The sequence below is a fragment of the Erpetoichthys calabaricus genome, chromosome 9 (genome assembly GCF_900747795.2).
Source record: "Erpetoichthys calabaricus chromosome 9, fErpCal1.3, whole genome shotgun sequence".
In the NCBI taxonomy this organism is placed as follows: domain Eukaryota; kingdom Metazoa; phylum Chordata; class Cladistia; order Polypteriformes; family Polypteridae; genus Erpetoichthys; species Erpetoichthys calabaricus.
This window is the reverse complement of record NC_041402.2, coordinates 45,098,142-45,115,007: the sequence shown is the minus strand read 5'-3', so window position 1 is coordinate 45,115,007 and position 16,866 is coordinate 45,098,142. Positions and strand designations below refer to the sequence as shown.

The 16,866-nt window shown below is 36.6% G+C and overlaps 1 protein-coding gene across 1 annotated transcript; it reads right to left on the bottom strand.

Annotated features, from left to right (window-relative positions):
• Nucleotides 1-1,047: 1,047 nt before the first annotated feature.
• On the bottom strand, nucleotides 1,048-15,672 carry LOC114657228 (adhesion G-protein coupled receptor G2-like). The gene is made up of 4 exons (XM_028808959.2): nucleotides 15,186-15,672; nucleotides 10,088-10,157; nucleotides 7,120-7,406; nucleotides 1,048-1,960 (listed from the first exon to the last, which is right to left on the bottom strand). Exons 1-3 carry the CDS (start codon nucleotides 15,466-15,468, stop codon nucleotides 7,172-7,174), a joined length of 588 nt encoding a protein of 195 aa, XP_028664792.2. The 5' UTR covers nucleotides 15,469-15,672; the 3' UTR covers nucleotides 1,048-1,960; nucleotides 7,120-7,171.
• Between the last annotated feature and the right edge of the window lie 1,194 nt (nucleotides 15,673-16,866).

Here is a 16,866-nt window from a genome sequence, read left to right as displayed (position 1 = left end):
GCCTTGTGCCCTGTGTTGGCTGGGATTGGCTCCAGCAGACCCCCGTGACCCTGTGTTCGGATTCAGCGGGTTGGAAAATGGATGGATGGATGGATGTTAAAGGTACTCAAGTTCTTACCTTTTTGAGAGAAAATGATGGTCACAGACAAAAATTGTGTAGTGCTTCTGTTGCACATGCCACCAGTATGTCCTTCTTAAACAGCTCATTTAAATTTTAGCTGGGTGTATTAAGAACAAAGCCTTATTGTGTACCTCCTTTTGTGCTTCATATCTAGTCTTATATATTATCCTTGACCCTGTACAGGTCTCATTCTATAATGATATGTAACCGGGCATCAGCAACCTTAAAGTAAATTGCGTACATTTTAAAATTCATTACAAAGTAGACTGCATTTATTATGTTTTCTAAAGCCAAATAGCCCTCATTTAAAACATTATGCTGTAATTTTAAGTGTTAGTTAGAGGGATAGTGATAGCTAAAATCTACCTAACTAATTTGCTTATATGGTAACTGATGAAAGCAAATCATAAAAGAGCAAATAGAAATCATCAATTACAAAACATCAGAGAGGCCAGTGTTTTGGCCAAAGCCCAATCTTTAAATCTGTATAGATTGTTTAGAAGAAAACTAACACACAAATTTGTAATATTGGCAGATGGCACTTATTTAGGATGATTAAGAGATGATACATTTTGGAAAATCCCTACAGATACACAAGTCAAAGTTCATTGAATAATGTTAAGCTTCTCATTTAATTGTATTGATAACTGCAGTGAGCTGTGCTCATCCATTACCTTATAAGTATTACATTGAATATGATTATATGGCAGCAAAACAGTAATACAGAAATGATCTTCTACGCAACGGAAACACTAAGCAGATATCTTGAATTAATGACTGCCTACAAATTACTTTCCAGTTCATGACTGGCAATCTTTCTTTGCTCTCACCACTTATGATTATTTATCCATCACAAGATGTGTATTCATGCACTTGTGATGAAAGTATTGCTTATGATTTTATTAGTAGAGCTTATTGAAGGTGGAACAGGCAAGCTTCATTGCTTGCGAAAAGATAACTAATTTCAGACCCATATTTTTTCCAACTTTGTTTATTCTGTTGCATTATAAATTTAATATCTAAGCACAGTCAAAAGGTTTTAATTGTATACCGTAAATTAAATTGGAAGCTTACAAATTGATAACACAGCACTGTGTAGTCTACCACAATGGCTTTGTATAATAACATGCTTAATTGAGATTAATATTTAGTGGCCTATATGTAAAATATTTAGAAGTTAATTTACATGACTGCAGTTTTCTCACTTCCCATTAGCTTTTTCAGGCAAATGTCCTTATTTGGTATAGTGAACTATAACCTTAACATACAATATAAACTATAACCTTAATAATGCAAAGCACATGCACAATGACTGCAACTTCACAGTTTACATTTACAGCTTTGTTATTTTTAGCAAACAGTTCAAAATTGTGAAAATAATAAAAATAATAATAAAAATTATTTTAACAAAACAGTAGGTTCCATAAAACTTTCTATTACATTTTATAACAGTAATTAATGAATAATAAAAGCTCCTGCTATGATGAAATTAAATACAAAATATCACTGAAATAATTGAATTAAAAGTATCTTTTCATTTAAATTCTGCTAAGTAAAATTAAAACTAGTTAGGCTAGCTAAAAAGCTTCTACTTCTGCGCTTTTTCAATAGATGCTGATATTTTAAGATCTTCGTTCATCCACTTTCTTTTCACTTTCATTTCTTCTTATAAGTCACACCATTTGAATTTATTTTGTCCTTCCACTTTCTAGTTGTGCTGTTTTCAGAATTAGTTTTGCTCTTAAACTTCAGCAACTGCACTTTGTTGTTTTCTTTCTTCTAAGAAGAACTTGCTTCCCTTGTTTTTATGAATACAAATCCAGATAAATAAGAAAAATCCTGAAAGAGCATCAGAGAAAATAGATGTGTTTGTATTTAAAATTTAACAAAGATGTTAGACATAATCTATCACATTTGGAAATGTTTTGTATATATAGCAGTTCACCTATTAGGATCCCAAAAGGATACCTCACATTTCTCATCGTGACCAAGTTAATGCATTTCAGTGAGCCTGTTTGATTTATCTGGAAAAATAATTTTAACTTAAACAGATTTAATACAAAATATGACTTGTTATGATGTATATACAACCTATCACTGATATTTCAGCTAATTTAAAAGGAGTAAGAACCCAAACTCTTGACAGGTACATGTATTTGAGGTAGAAGCATTGCATTGAGCTTATTAATACATACTGAAGCCAGGGATGGGAAACCTCAGGGATAGTGTTTTAAATTAATATATTTATATGTCCAGCCTATTTGAAAAAAAGTTTAAAGTTTTCTTTTCACAATGTTTGCTTTGCTTGCACTATACATTAAAGCAATACATGAATTGGAGACCCTGTCTTGTTGTTAGCTTCTCAGTGTTTACATTTACCCACCCTGTCAGATCATCAACCAGATTGAATAGGGACTGCATTGTATGTGGTGTGTAGGGAGTGCAAGGAGAGGTAGACATTTCAAGAAAGAGGTAGGGAAAAGGTGTGTGAAGAGTCAAATGGAAGAGGGAAGGATGAGGATGGAGTAATTATGAGTGAATGAGTGGACAGCAAAGAAAGAAAAAACATCTGAAGCTGAAGAAAACAGGTCATCATAAAGTGCAACTAAGTCAATGATGTGGTGCATCTGAAAAAGGTATGGTGCCATGCGGTGGTTAACGCTGTGTTAAAGGCGTCCATATAGTGCATGTTGTCAAGTACACGCACATGCCGGAAACAAAAGAAAGCCTTGTGGTGTCGGAATGTTAAGTGTATCATTTACTCAGTGAGTAAACTTACCTGATACCCTAGGAAGTCAGACTGTGAATTTGCTGTAAAGTCATTTCTGTGTCAAATTGTTTGGAAGGACTTGCATTGCTACAGCTTGGAGTCATGTGTGGATAAAATGGATATCAACCTATACCGGAGGAGCTGAAAAACTAATCCAAAGGCATTTGTTATTCTTCATTTATTTGTTTTATTTTTCTTGTAATATAAAAGTGAAAGAGGCAATTGCTGTTTTATTTGTGCTCAAGCCGTGACACAAGCCTGTAACACTAGGTAAATAACATTTCATGTTAAAGACTACACACACGCTGAGAGTTCATGCATTGTTTTTGGCAAGACTCATTATATTGTCGTGTATGTATGTACTGTAAATATCTTTCTAAAGCCAAATTTTACTAAATCTTCTATATATATACTGAAGAAGGAAGAAGGAAGAATTACGCCTCCTCCAGACCACAAGGGGGCGACCGCCCTGGTGGCTTTGGGGACCATGGGAACTGAGCTTGGAAGCTCAACCCTATAGGGGCCCGTGGTCACCGCCAGGGTGTGCCCAAATGCCTGGAGAGCCCTGGTCCTCAGCACTTCCGCCACACCCGGAAGTGCTGGGAGGAAGATGACCAGGGACATCTGGAGTGCTTCTGAGTGCGCAGCTGGTACTTCCACCACACTGGGGAGTGCCGGTGGAAGATTATCAGGAGGCACCTGGAGCACATTCGAGTGATTATAAAAGGGGCCGCCTCCCTCCGTTTAGTGGCTGGAGTCGGGAGGATGAGAGACGAAGTCTTGGAGGAGAGGAGTGGAGGCGGACCATAGAGAGAACGAGAGGCATTGTGAGGCCTGGATCTTGAGGGAGTTTTGAGGGTTGTGTGTGCCCCTGTAAGTAAGTACTTGTAAATAAAGCATGTGTTGGGTGATATAACGATGTCCGCCTGTCTGTGTCCGGACCTGTTACCACAATATATATATATATATTGTCACACACATGTGCGTGGGAGGCAGCTAAAGGGCTTGGGTAAGGGCAATTCCAAACCTGACCAGAATGTGGCAGAGTGCACTGTCCCATTATCTCTCTTTTCTGCAGACCATTCACGGGAGATCTCACCTGGCCCTCTTGACATGACTTCCGGATCCGAACCTATGGAGGAAGACCTTGCCGGCTCCGGCCCCTTTGATGTCATGTCCAGGCTTGAGCCTATGGCTAAAGACCCTTGTGAGTCCGACTCCTTTGACCTCACTTCCTGTCTTCCCCTTTAAAAGCCACCACCTTTCCCTAATCCCCCAGTTCTGTTTTGGACTTGGTTTTGTGCACATCAGTGCTGTATTCATTTTTCAACTTTGCAGCCAGGATACCTATTATATGGGTGGCTGCCCCAAACCTTGCTATGGCTCTGTGTGAAGTTTGTAACTATATATATATATATATATATATATATATACATACACACACATACTGTATATACTGTAACAGTATATATATTATATATATATATATATATATATATATATATATATATATATATATATATATATATATATATATATATATATATTGTAAGAAGAATGACCATAAGACATTGTGAAGGGTTGGGGCAGCCACCCGTATAATTTTTCCCGGCTGCAAAACTGACGCCAAAGCACAGACATGTTCATACAACAGATTCCAAAACAGAACTGATTCATTCCACACAAGATGGAAGCTTTAAAGGCCCGTAGAGGAAGTGATGCCATCAGGACCTGAACCGGAAGTGACGTCGTTGGCTGCCCCAGAGCCGGGTGGGATTTCCCTAGAATGGTCTGCAAAATATCGAGAGGGAGAATTAGTGCACCTCACCACCCCCTGGTCCAGCGTGGAATTACATATACTCAAGCAATTTAGTTGTCTCCTAAACACGCGTGTGTTACAATATATATATATATATATTATAGGTATATTTGATCATGAATGAATTAAAACTAAATAATTTATGGTGCTCTTATATATATGTTTAGTTGATGGAATAAAAAGAAAATTTGGCTTATCACCTGCAATATTATGCAGCTACTGCTTGGTGTGTGTGTCAGACATGACAACTGCAGGTGCTGATCTAGTTACCAAAGCATTTCAATTTACATGACTATCAGTTGTTTGGCATGTTAAATTATGTAACTGCATAATGACTTTCCAGAGCAGTTTCACATTTCCAAAGTATCTTGCGATACTTTAGCTGTGATTGTCAAAATAATGCATCTAATAGCAGACACTGAATCTGTAACCATAAGTCATATTTGATCCCATCACCAGAGGTTACACCTTACTTTAAACTAAGTGAATGAATCTCTTCCATCTCTTTGAAGAAGGAAATCACCCACTCCACAGAGCAAAAAACTCATAAATGTTCTTAAGTAAGAATGAGAATTTCCAAGAGTTGAAGTCCTGGCTCAAAATAAATAAATAAATAAATAAATAAAAGGTCTGTGAAATGTAATAATAAATAAAGAAAAAGAGCATGAAACGTGAGTGTAAATAAATACAGTAAATATATCATGGAATATGTTTTTTTGTTGCTTATCTATTTAATTTTGCCAATAATATTCCACCAAACCTGCGGTGGGTTGGCACCCTGCCCGGGATTGGTTCCTGCCTTGTGCCCTGTGTTGGCTGGGATTGGCTCCAGCAGACCCCCGTGACCCTGTGTTCGGATTCAGCGGGTTGGAAAATGGATGGATGGATATTCCTCCAAACACAATATGAAATGAGACTTGAATTTAAAACTGTCTCTTTCATTCGTCAAAGCAAAAAGGGTGGGCTCTAGCGAGTACTGTTTTTTGATTGGTGAATCATCCTCAGCGTGGATGCATGTGCTTTATTTCACTTGGGAATCTTGTGGCTCATGTGCCTGCTCAAACTTGTGACTCTGCACATTGAGAAAAAGTTACCCAGAATTGTTATGTGAGGTGTCTACTTTAATTCTGTATACTGTGAATTCATCATTATGAATCTTATGCATCTGAAGTGTCTGCTGTAAATGTGACATTTAATCGTAAATGATTTAAGTCCAGTGTAATGACGATTCATCAATTAAAACACAGCACTCACTAGAGCCTGCTCATTCAGCTTTGATGAGTGAAAGCCAGAGTTTTAAATTGGAGGAATGCAAAATAAGTAATAAATAAGCAACAAAAAACATAGCACACAACATATTTATTTATTTACACTCGCATTTCATGCTTTTTCTTTATTTATTGTCACATTTCAATTGCTTTTATTTATTTACATATTTATTTATTTATTTATTTATTTTATTTTATCTGAAATACGTCTCCATACTAGACAAGCTCAAAGATCCACACTTTTATTCTAAGCTCTGTACTAGAACCCAGTCCAGAAGGTCGAGAAACAGCATTACTTCAAGAGTGCAGCTTTAGCACTGAAATTGTGCCAGAAAGGGTAACACTTTTCCTAAGAATTTTCAGAGGACGCAGTACAGTGAATAACAGTAAGGTGAGTAATGCAACACCACACCATGAACAAAGAAACACTTAGCAAAGGCAAGGAGTGAACTCCAATGCAAGCATCCACTTAAACTTTGAGCAACAACATACAAGTCCACACAGAATCAGACATCAAACCTGAAAGGCTTGGAATTGTAAAAGGGTTTATCTGTGCCAAGATAAATCTGAACTCTAAACATCTGCTATACCACCAAGTTAAAGACCTCCTTCTCATGTTTGATTAATGCCGTATAAAAATCTCATGACTGTTGCTGTGTCAAATCAAATGGCTCAAATGACCCGATTTGGAGTATGACTAGGTAAATAATTGTTGCACCTTCCAAAATGTGAAAGTCCTGTATATAAAGATATTCTTGCAAATATGGCCTTAGCTCCTCATTTATGGGGAAGGGATTTATTTGGACAGGGCAGGAAATTTCTTGATAATTCAGCCCAAGGGTGTCCTGTTTGACAATATCAGAGAGAAGGAACTTAAATTAAATATCACCAAGTGTAGAAAATGAGATATTTCAGATTGAACCTAACGACACAAATATCGAGCATGATGCAATTTTCAAAACATATCTCCAAAAATACCAAACATGAAAAATTATTTATTCTAGTGTAGTGACCGGATGTGTCCAAACTTTCTACCTTTTAATCAATCAGGGGGATATTTTAAATGTCATCTGCAAAAATATTTTAAGAAAAGGAGAAAACAAAACATACAAGAAACACATCTGGTGTCTGGTAGACTCACCTTGAAATGAGTTTAGTATAGTGAATAAGTATTCGACTGTCACATTTTGCGATCAAGTGAGGAAGAAGCCCAGTCCCCAAGTGGTCCCTAGCAGGCAGACAAGTCCCAGAAATGTGCTTGCGTACTCACAGCTACTTCTCTTCTCTTTCATAGCCTGCTTGCTTGCCAGCCATATTTGGGTTAGTTTACAGAGAACAGCCGCCAACACTCCAGTAGTAAAGATGAACACTAGTCCAAAGTATCCAATTACAGATATGCAGCTCACAATATTATTTGTGACCCAACACCTAGAACAGATAAAGTGACCACACATATTTAAAGTGACTCCATACAACATACTGTATGATGCAAATCAGGATGTTTGTGCTCCCCATTTAACTTGGCAGACCTTGACTATGTTTTTCTTGAGTCTTTTGCCAGCCAGAGTTTAATATGAACTAATGACAGGAGTCAGTATTCAGGCTGAATAATAATGTTATGTACTGTACTGTACCTTTTTCTAATGAGAAATTTTAGCACATCACAATAAATTATACCCGTAAAGATATTTTAAAGTGTTTCTTAAACTCATTATATAACAACCCACCCACTCCCACCCAAAAAGTGCTTCAGCTAAGTACCGAGTAAAGGGTCTAAATACTTGTGTCAATGTGATAATTCAGCTTTTTATTTTTAATACATTTGCATACATTTCTAAAATCTTATTTTTGCTTGTTACACTGGGGTATTGAGTGTTACTTGATGTGGGAAAATTAAGTTTAATTATTTTAGCACAAGGCTGAAACACAGCAAAATTTGAAAAAGTGAAGTGGTCTGCACACTTTCTAAATCACATGAGTTCTTCAAATTGAGCCACTAGCCTTCTGCATTTTACATCTTCAAGAAATGACTTACATTAGAGTTGTTCTGCTCCCATTCACCTATATGACTCAGCTACTCACTCCATTTTTCTTTTGATTCTCTGTTTTTTGTTTACTGAGGCTTCCAATCATCCTTGTCCTGTTTTATTACAGGCACATTACAAACAATCACTTGGTCTGCCATCTTGCTCTAAAGCTGTACACCAACTCTTCACTTGCTATTTGTACATCTCACAGTCTGCCAATTGAAGACCCACAATTGGACTACTTATGTTTCCTCCCAATTGGTTCAGCTTGGTTATGTGACAAATTTATTCTGTCTTATTTGCCCTTAATTTGCTCTCCTCTTGTTTGCAAATCACTCAGTTGTTATGTTGTCAAGCTTTTAACAGCAGGGCTAAATTTGCATTCTCCAACATATGGATAATTTCTGTTGACTAAAAAGTTTAAATTATATTGTCAAGCATTCAGATAATGTGTTTATCTTAACTTTTGTAAGTCTACTTGGATGAAAAGGTATAAAAGTTATTATTAATATCTCTCTATTATAAAAGGAAATCCTGAGACGAGACTTTCTCGGAGATCATTTGAACTCCTGTGAGAGATAATTTCAGGTGCCAAGAGATTTTTTCAAGTCCCACCCTCCTCTCAAACATTTACAACCTCGCCCACAGTCCATTCACTTCTCATTCATGTGAATGCTATTGTCAGACACAGTTCCTGCACTCTCAGCTCTAAGTGGGGTCAGAAATAAAAGACAAAGAATAGAAGACAAAGTAGAACATTGTAAGAGGTTCAAAAATGTTGGTGCGAAATTATTTCTCAGTGAAATAATGGAACAGCGAAAAGAGACTGAATATATGGACATAGGTGATATGACAGAAGTATGTAGATATTGTTCAGCTTTAAACGTTAAGTCAGAGACTTGTAGATCATCTAACTCATGTTGCCATCAGGGAAAAGTAGTGTTTCTTCCCAATGAAGAGGCGTATCCATGAGAATTAAATGATTTGCTGTTTGGTTAAAGTGAAATCTGCATACATGAGTAGCAGAGATGCAAAGTGGCTGCTGCATAGCGCCCGCCCGGGGGTTGTCGAGCGAAGCAAGCAGGGGGCAGAGCCCTCTAGTTAATAATAATAATATTTTAGACTAAAAGGCATGATTATCATTTAAGTTACTTAAGCTCACTTTGAAAAGTACTGAAATCAGACCCCCGGAATACTTGCTCACATGACTTAATTCATATGAATCTGTGAGAAATTAAATGTTTTGAAACCAACTTTCTGAAGTCCTAATCATCTGCTTCAGAACAAGTCTGCAAAATTAATACTGAGGTTTCTATTCTAGATTACTCTTTAATGAATTTATAAAAACTGACATGGTAACACTTTTGTTTTTTTAACTTTTGATTGTCATGGTCCTGCTTATTTAACAAGTGACACCTAATTCATTATAGAATGTACATAACACATCATAGTTTCCAATATACTATATGCGCATTGAGGAATCAAAAGTACAGAAGAATATTAGGGCCATAGGAAAAAAACTTAGGAACACACTGAGGTAAAAAGGTCTATTTTGTAATTGAAAGTGGTCCTAATACTCATCCATACAAAGGAATAATCCTCAAAAAATTATTTTTTTATATGTTACTTTCTCCATATACTGTGGTTGGTAGTGATGGCAGAGAAAAAAATTAATCTCATGTTTTCATGCAGAAAGGACATAACAAAGTTTCTTGTATAATAGGGGTCTATGATGACCAACACTGAACATCAACCAACTATACCGAAAATATCAATGAAAAAATTTCATGTTGCTTGTGGTACATCCATAGTTGTATAATCTCAAAGACCCAAACATAATTATTTTTACTAAAATATTTTTAAACAAGCCACTTTCAGTGAACAGAAATTTTCCACCATAGATGAATATTTCACTGCAACCTTTGGTATCACCAATCTACATGAAAATACTATCAAATACATGGGGTAAGTGACATACAAAAAATATGACATTTATGTGGAGTATTCCTTTAAAGTATTTTTAATGTTTTACATAGTGAAAATTTCTGTAGAAAGGGGCTAAATTAGGTATCGAATACTTACATATCTCCATTCAAGCCATAAGAATCTTTTTTAATTGTAACAATAGAGAGCACAATCAGGGCAGGCACACCTGGGAATCAGAAACATCCAAACAAAACACAATTATTATTGTCTTTCTGAATAATCTGATGAAGAGTACCTTACTATAAATGTGTCAGCATCTGTCTAAAGTGAAAGTAAAAAGTACAATTTACAAAAAAATAAAGGGAACATTTTTTGAGGGTAAATGCATCCCTAAGTATTAATTATTAGAGTAAAAAGACTGTGAATAAACAAAACAGGGAGGCCAATGGCCACTGAGGAGGCTTTGCTGATTAAAACCGTATTTGATTACATTTATAACAAAGGATGTCTTCATGAATATATCTTATAGATGTCACCAAAGGGGCAGCAGTCCAAATGTGAAACAAAAAATACAAATTATTTAATGCATCCAATTCTAAGAGAATGTCCCTGTTTACTGGGTCATGTTTTGAGATTTTTCACATATTTAAATATGTATCCATTTTTTAAATCTGATTTTGTAACACTTAACCATTATTTTAAAAAATGACCTGGTGTCATCATCACTTCTTTCCTTCGATTAGTTTTCAGGAAGTAAACTACTAGTAACCACAACCCTGGAGCTGAAATTTAAAGCTATAAATCTACTTTTAAACTGGTTCTAGTCTATTTTTTATCACTTATTTTTTAAAATGATTCTAAGTATTTAGACAAACAAGCTGCTATTTATACCATTAATATGGTATAGTATATACTGGAAAGTGATGAAATGTTTAGACTTGTTGAGCTTTAGCTATGAGCCAGATGACTCTGATAAAGAATACTGGCAACAGACAGAGAGCAAGAAGGATAAAGATTGGAGAGGAAGTCAGGTGAAACGTAACAGCCTGTAATTGCTGTGAGGCTCAACATGACTTGTATGAAATGCCTAATAATGCTTATGATGTAAGAAATGGAGTTGCTATTACTGCCATTGGAAAAATTAGATATATTTGGCAATAAAACCACTCTTTTATACTCTATGTAATAATTTGTTGTACTGAAAGGGAAAGTGCCTCTAGCCATCATCAAGCATACAGTCCTAGAGAATGGTTCCATTTTCTTAAAACAAATTGGAAGCGGAGAAGTATCAACAGAGCCAAATCAAGACCTTAGAGGCCTTAGGCACTTAAAAGATTTTGGTACCCCCATGTACTGTATATCTAATTCAAATTATAAACAATGAAACAAACCTTAAAGAAAGATGGAAAATAATATTTATTTTGGTATATACTTCCACATTACATTCAAAAAGTTTTCTTATTTTCTCTTACTTTATCTAATTGCAAAGTCATTGATCAGATCCTCAAAACTAATTCTACGTAGCACATCTGCTTCTATACTTAGAAATACAACAAAATGATCTCTACTAAGATTATTATATATAATTATAATTTTCATTTAATGTGGGACCCCCTTTTTGTGGAACTGGTTCAGATACACTGTTTGCAATGGAAAATTTCTGTGGTACCCATCATTTCCTTGATTTTGCTTAACGGTTAACCCATCCCCAAGTACCAAACGGACAGCTTTCATTTGAGAGATTTCTGTTACTACCTTTGTTTAGCTTCAGCCTGATTTTTCGGCCAAGTCACATTTTTTTTTTCTTTGCTGAAAAATCTGGACTTTCAGCAATACATTAAGTTGTGAGTAGTTGTAATTTAGGACAATGGAAAATAAAATCAGCAATGAATATAATCCTGTACGGAGCTCCATAAGGGACACATATGAGAAAAGAATGAATTGGAATTTTTCTTTTCTTGGTGAGAGGAAAATCAAAATTGATGAGAGGGGAAAATTTTTGATGGAAGAAAAAAAAATCGGACAGGAACAAAGAAATTCTGATGTCAGGGGACTGAAAGTCAGAAGATATGAGAAGATATGCAAGCAATCCAAATGACAAGCTGACCGAAGCACGGCGCACACACACACATGCTGTGAGATTGACTTCATAAAGTTAACACCCGATCGTCCAAGTGTACCTACTGACTGTCCACAGGTCAGTGGAACTGGTAGCTGGTGACACGTACTCTCACTCGCTCGCTCGCCCTCACAGCACATGCAGTGTTTCAGTCAAGTTGAGGTTGTGCTTACATGCTTCCAGTTCAGTCTACATGTTATTTGATTGTGTTATCTGCTGTGAGAATGACTGAGCTTGTATTTGCAAGTCATCACAAAAGCTCTGGACTGCTGGAAGTTTTACTAGGAATGACTGTGGAGACGATCGAGTATCAGCGTTACTGTTAGCGAAGCTGGGTATTTGAAGTTGGGCAGGGTCATATTCGAAAATACTTTAACCAGTAAGGAGACGCATATTAACGGCATTTACAGACTTTATCAAATACTGTCACAGTGCTCACTGCTACGCTACACCACCTTCGGCAACACTAGGAAAGAGATCTCTCTATCAATATCTCAGACACAAAAAGCTGTTAATTCACAAAAAATTCTTTCCTCAAATCGTGCAAAACAAGAAAAATCCAACTGAAGTCATATACCGGAGACACATCTTCAAATTGAAATTCTCTCTGATTTATCAGGGATTAGACCTTAATTCTTAATGAGCCCAGATAGTTCCAGCCAGGTCATAAGAAGCCCTTTAGGAAAAAAAATCTTTTATATCAAAACAGTTTGTGAGGTACGATCATCACAAATCCTCTTACAACAGGCTTTGGAGTTATATCAGATGAGCTTACATTCTCAGGTGATAAACTGGACAATATTTCCTTCATTACATTGTTAATTAGAGAAGAGGTTAGGAGCATGTGCTGATACAGCGTATTACCGCACCCGCCACATGACAAACCAACTCAGGACCTGAGTGCAGCCATGCAATGGGTGACACCTCAGCACCATACTAGTTCAGATGGAATGGAACCAATGTGAGGTTTTTTTATGGTGGCTGGAGTGCCAATTCTGCCACCAACCCCCAGGTTTTCCCTGAAGGTTGGAGTGCATTCATGCAGATTAACGTCATACCCAGGATGGAGCAGTTGCAGGTTAAGGGCTTTGCTCAAGGGCCCAACAAAGCAGAATCACTTTTGGCATTTACGGGATTCGAACCGGCAACCTTCTGATTGCCAGTTAAAATCCCACTCCGCCCATTGTTAATTAGCACAGCAACTAATTCCGCTCGATTGGAAGAATCTGAATGTACCCTCTATAACTCAATGGTAAAATGGTACATTATGTTATCTAACTATAAAATATATAATATTAATACATGGAACAGTGCAGAGCTGCTTAAGATTTTGCCAAGATGTTATCAATATTGTTCTAAAAAACTGTTGACCCTCTGCTAAACTTCTGTGGTTTTAAATTATAAGAGGTTGTATAAAAAACGTGGGTTTTTTGTTTGGTGTGGCATTGAGTTTTAACACAGTTTCAGTGATATATGGGATCAATTGATCTATCTATCTATCTAACTATCTATCACTAGCAACTTTTTAAAGTGACCACACAAACATGAAATGTCACTATTTCACACTGTGTACACTGAAACACTCTGCTGGGCTGCCAGTTGGGTGTTGGAGTACCAATATCAAATCTAAGAGCTAGTAGCCATACTTTCAAAACAACAGCATTATTGAAAGGAGGTCAATCTGAAGTGTAAGTACTTATTTTTTATATTTTGCTTTTATATCCTGGCTATCAGCATTTGAAAACCATTTACAGCTAAACATTTTTTTGCCAAATATCTGTAGACACATGTTATTTCTAGACTATTTGTGAATTTCTTCTGCAAAGCACTTCCAACTCTTTCATTTAAAAAAAAAAAAAATAAAACTAATCGCAGTACCTGCTGTGTATTGCAAGTATCACATCTTCAGAAAGTAGTCTGTCAAAAATCAGTGGTAAAATGAATGTTTTCCAGTGTGGCGGACGGCTGGGTCGCCCCTTTGTCACTAGATCCGGGTGAGCAGCCATGGGAGCCGTGCTACATCCCTCTGAACCTTTGTTGGCAGCCCCTCTGGGTTGCGTCAGGGCCACTTTCATGGAACACCGCAGCTCATCTTGGTTGGGGGAGCTGCATAGAGCTGCATGGCTTAACGAGCCCGTCTGGGCCTGCAGCCACTACTCAGGGCACCAGAGTCGGGAAAGGAGGACAAAGCTGCCCTGGGAGGAGTGGAAAGAAAAGTGTGATTTGGGGTGGTTTTTCTTTGTATTTTGGGACTGTGTTGTGTCTGTGGGGTTCACGGGGAAGACGTGCCCCACAAGTGAGGAAGAAATTAAAAGTTCTTTTGTTTATTTTACACGTGCCTCCGTTGTCAGTCTGTGTCGGGTCAGCGCCAACCAAGCACCAATATCACACCAGCTTTGTGTTTTTATCATAAGCAAACCTCTGAACTGCAGATGGCATATTTTGAGGTAGTGGCAGCCTTGTTAATTTATAATGGATATACAGTATAATGAAAGTTCTAAAGCTTTAATTTCATGGCTGGACTGCTGCCTCTTAGACAAAAATTGTAATCCATTTAATTGGACAGTATTTTTTAATAGAAAATTATTTAAAGAGTTTCAGTAAGCAAAGCTAAGGTCTGGGGCAAAAGACAGCATGACACTATTGTTAAAAATACAGTAACTTATCCTTTAATAATAGCTTGGAATTTCATCCAGGGCTAGTTCTTATATGCTCTGGCTCTGTGCAACACTGAAAACTAAAATATGAATTTAAAAAGTAATGGCAAAATGAATGGATGAACAGAAGAAAATCAAATTAATCTTTCTTTATATAAATTATCATGCCCCATTTCACACATGTAGGAGCCAGCTGGGTTCTAATAAATACAATTTTCCGTGTCTGTACAGATGTGCCAGTGACAGATTGTGTGTTCACAATACATCAGTTGTGTACACTGAACTGGAGGATTTGAGGCTGTTTGGTGACTCTTTCTACCCATACATGATCATAACCCAAAACACTAACAATTCATATAGAAGTAATGTTATGTCCAGCTAAATTGTGTGACCCAAGTGCTGTGACAGTATATACTGAAGTCTCCATATTCCAGCCTGAATATTTACGTATGATACAACATGAATTTTACTCACATACCCCAGCCAACAAAGCAGACTTTCAGACCGTAGCCCTTCAAACTGGCATGGTTTCGTCTCCACATAAGCATGGACATCTGATAGGCTTCAAGAGCCATCCAAGTGAAAGTGCAGATAAGGAAGAAGTGAAGGAGCAGGCCTGTGGTGGTGCAAAGCCAGGTGATACTCCGAATAGCAAGTATAGCTGCACTGCAGAGGAAACCAATGTTGAGAAGGAGAAGAGCTCCTGCCCAGCTGAGATGGATGAACCAAGACTGGTCAGTTGATGTTTGTCTGTTGAACATAGAAGTTGTTTTAGTTTTTATTTTTGAAGAATTGGGAACTATTTATGTGTAGTAATATTGAAATGGATAAAATCTGTTTTCATCCTACTGTATTACTTTATATAATACTATATATAGTATACTTACATTTTACTAGAAGGCAGTGTAAAGCCCAACGTTGGCACAATGCATAAGGGGTGATCCTAAGGTTTAATGACTGACTCTGAACATTTAAAATGTCATGTTCATTATTAAACTTTGTTTGGTCACATACAGAATTTGATTTTCTCTCTTTTTATTTTTTGAATATAATATTCTGATTACTAATTGTTTTTATTGTTATGAGGTGACACCAGCAAGCTACAACATTAGCATGCTATCCACTCTTTGGAGTGAAGACAAGCAAATTAAAAACTCTAATACTAGTTAGAGGACATACAAGAGGTTAATGTGAGGACCATACCCAACGAATGCTTTCACTACAACTCTGGTTTTGTGCTTTGTCTTCAATGCTTAGATTTATTTGTTACTTTTATTTTTTAATTAAACCTTTTCCTCTTTTCCAGATCATGATTCTACCTGCCCCTTTGTCTCTCTCCATATCATGTTATTTCCTGCTATTTTGTGATACATTAATATCTATGATCTCTTTTGATTTCTCTCTCATAGGAGTGATCATAATAGTGCTGCAGTGAGTTTCATCTTTGTGAAAAATTTGTCAATCAGTGGCATAACACAAAACTCATAAAAAAGTAACTTATTTTAAACCTACCTCTCTGTTGAAGTCAAAAATAATTCAAATTGAATTAAACCTGCACTATGCACTAACTTATTTTATTGTAATTTAGTGGAAAACTGACATTAACATAGTGCAATAATCAGCAGATTGTCCTGAAGATGGTTGGGGCTGGATGCCAGATTGATAGTGACTGGTCACACTGGTATGCATTGCACTACATTTCACAAGTTTCAGTTATATTTATGCTACATTCTAAAAGCCTAGAAAAATTCAAAAGTGCAGGTGGAGACTTTCAGAGGAGAGAATAAATGGCATTCCCATAAAAAATATAGTGGCTGTTTTTTTTGTTGGATAGAAGAGAATGAGATTGTAATAGTAGGAAGTAAAAAAAAAAAAAACATCCTGGCCATGCACTACGACTGGAGAGAGCTCAACATTACCTGCCAGGTGTGTATTTATTATACATTTACATGAAACTCAAAGTGCTTTCCACAGATTAATCAACCAAAACAATAAAGATATACCATAGTTACTTGGATATTATCATTAATTAAAATTACAATAATTTCTAATAAATGTAAGTATACCAAATAGAAAATCAACCTGGGCATTGTTGAACAAAATTTAAACACTAAAGTGCAAACCAAACCTTCAGTCTTATCAGAAACAGATCATATTCT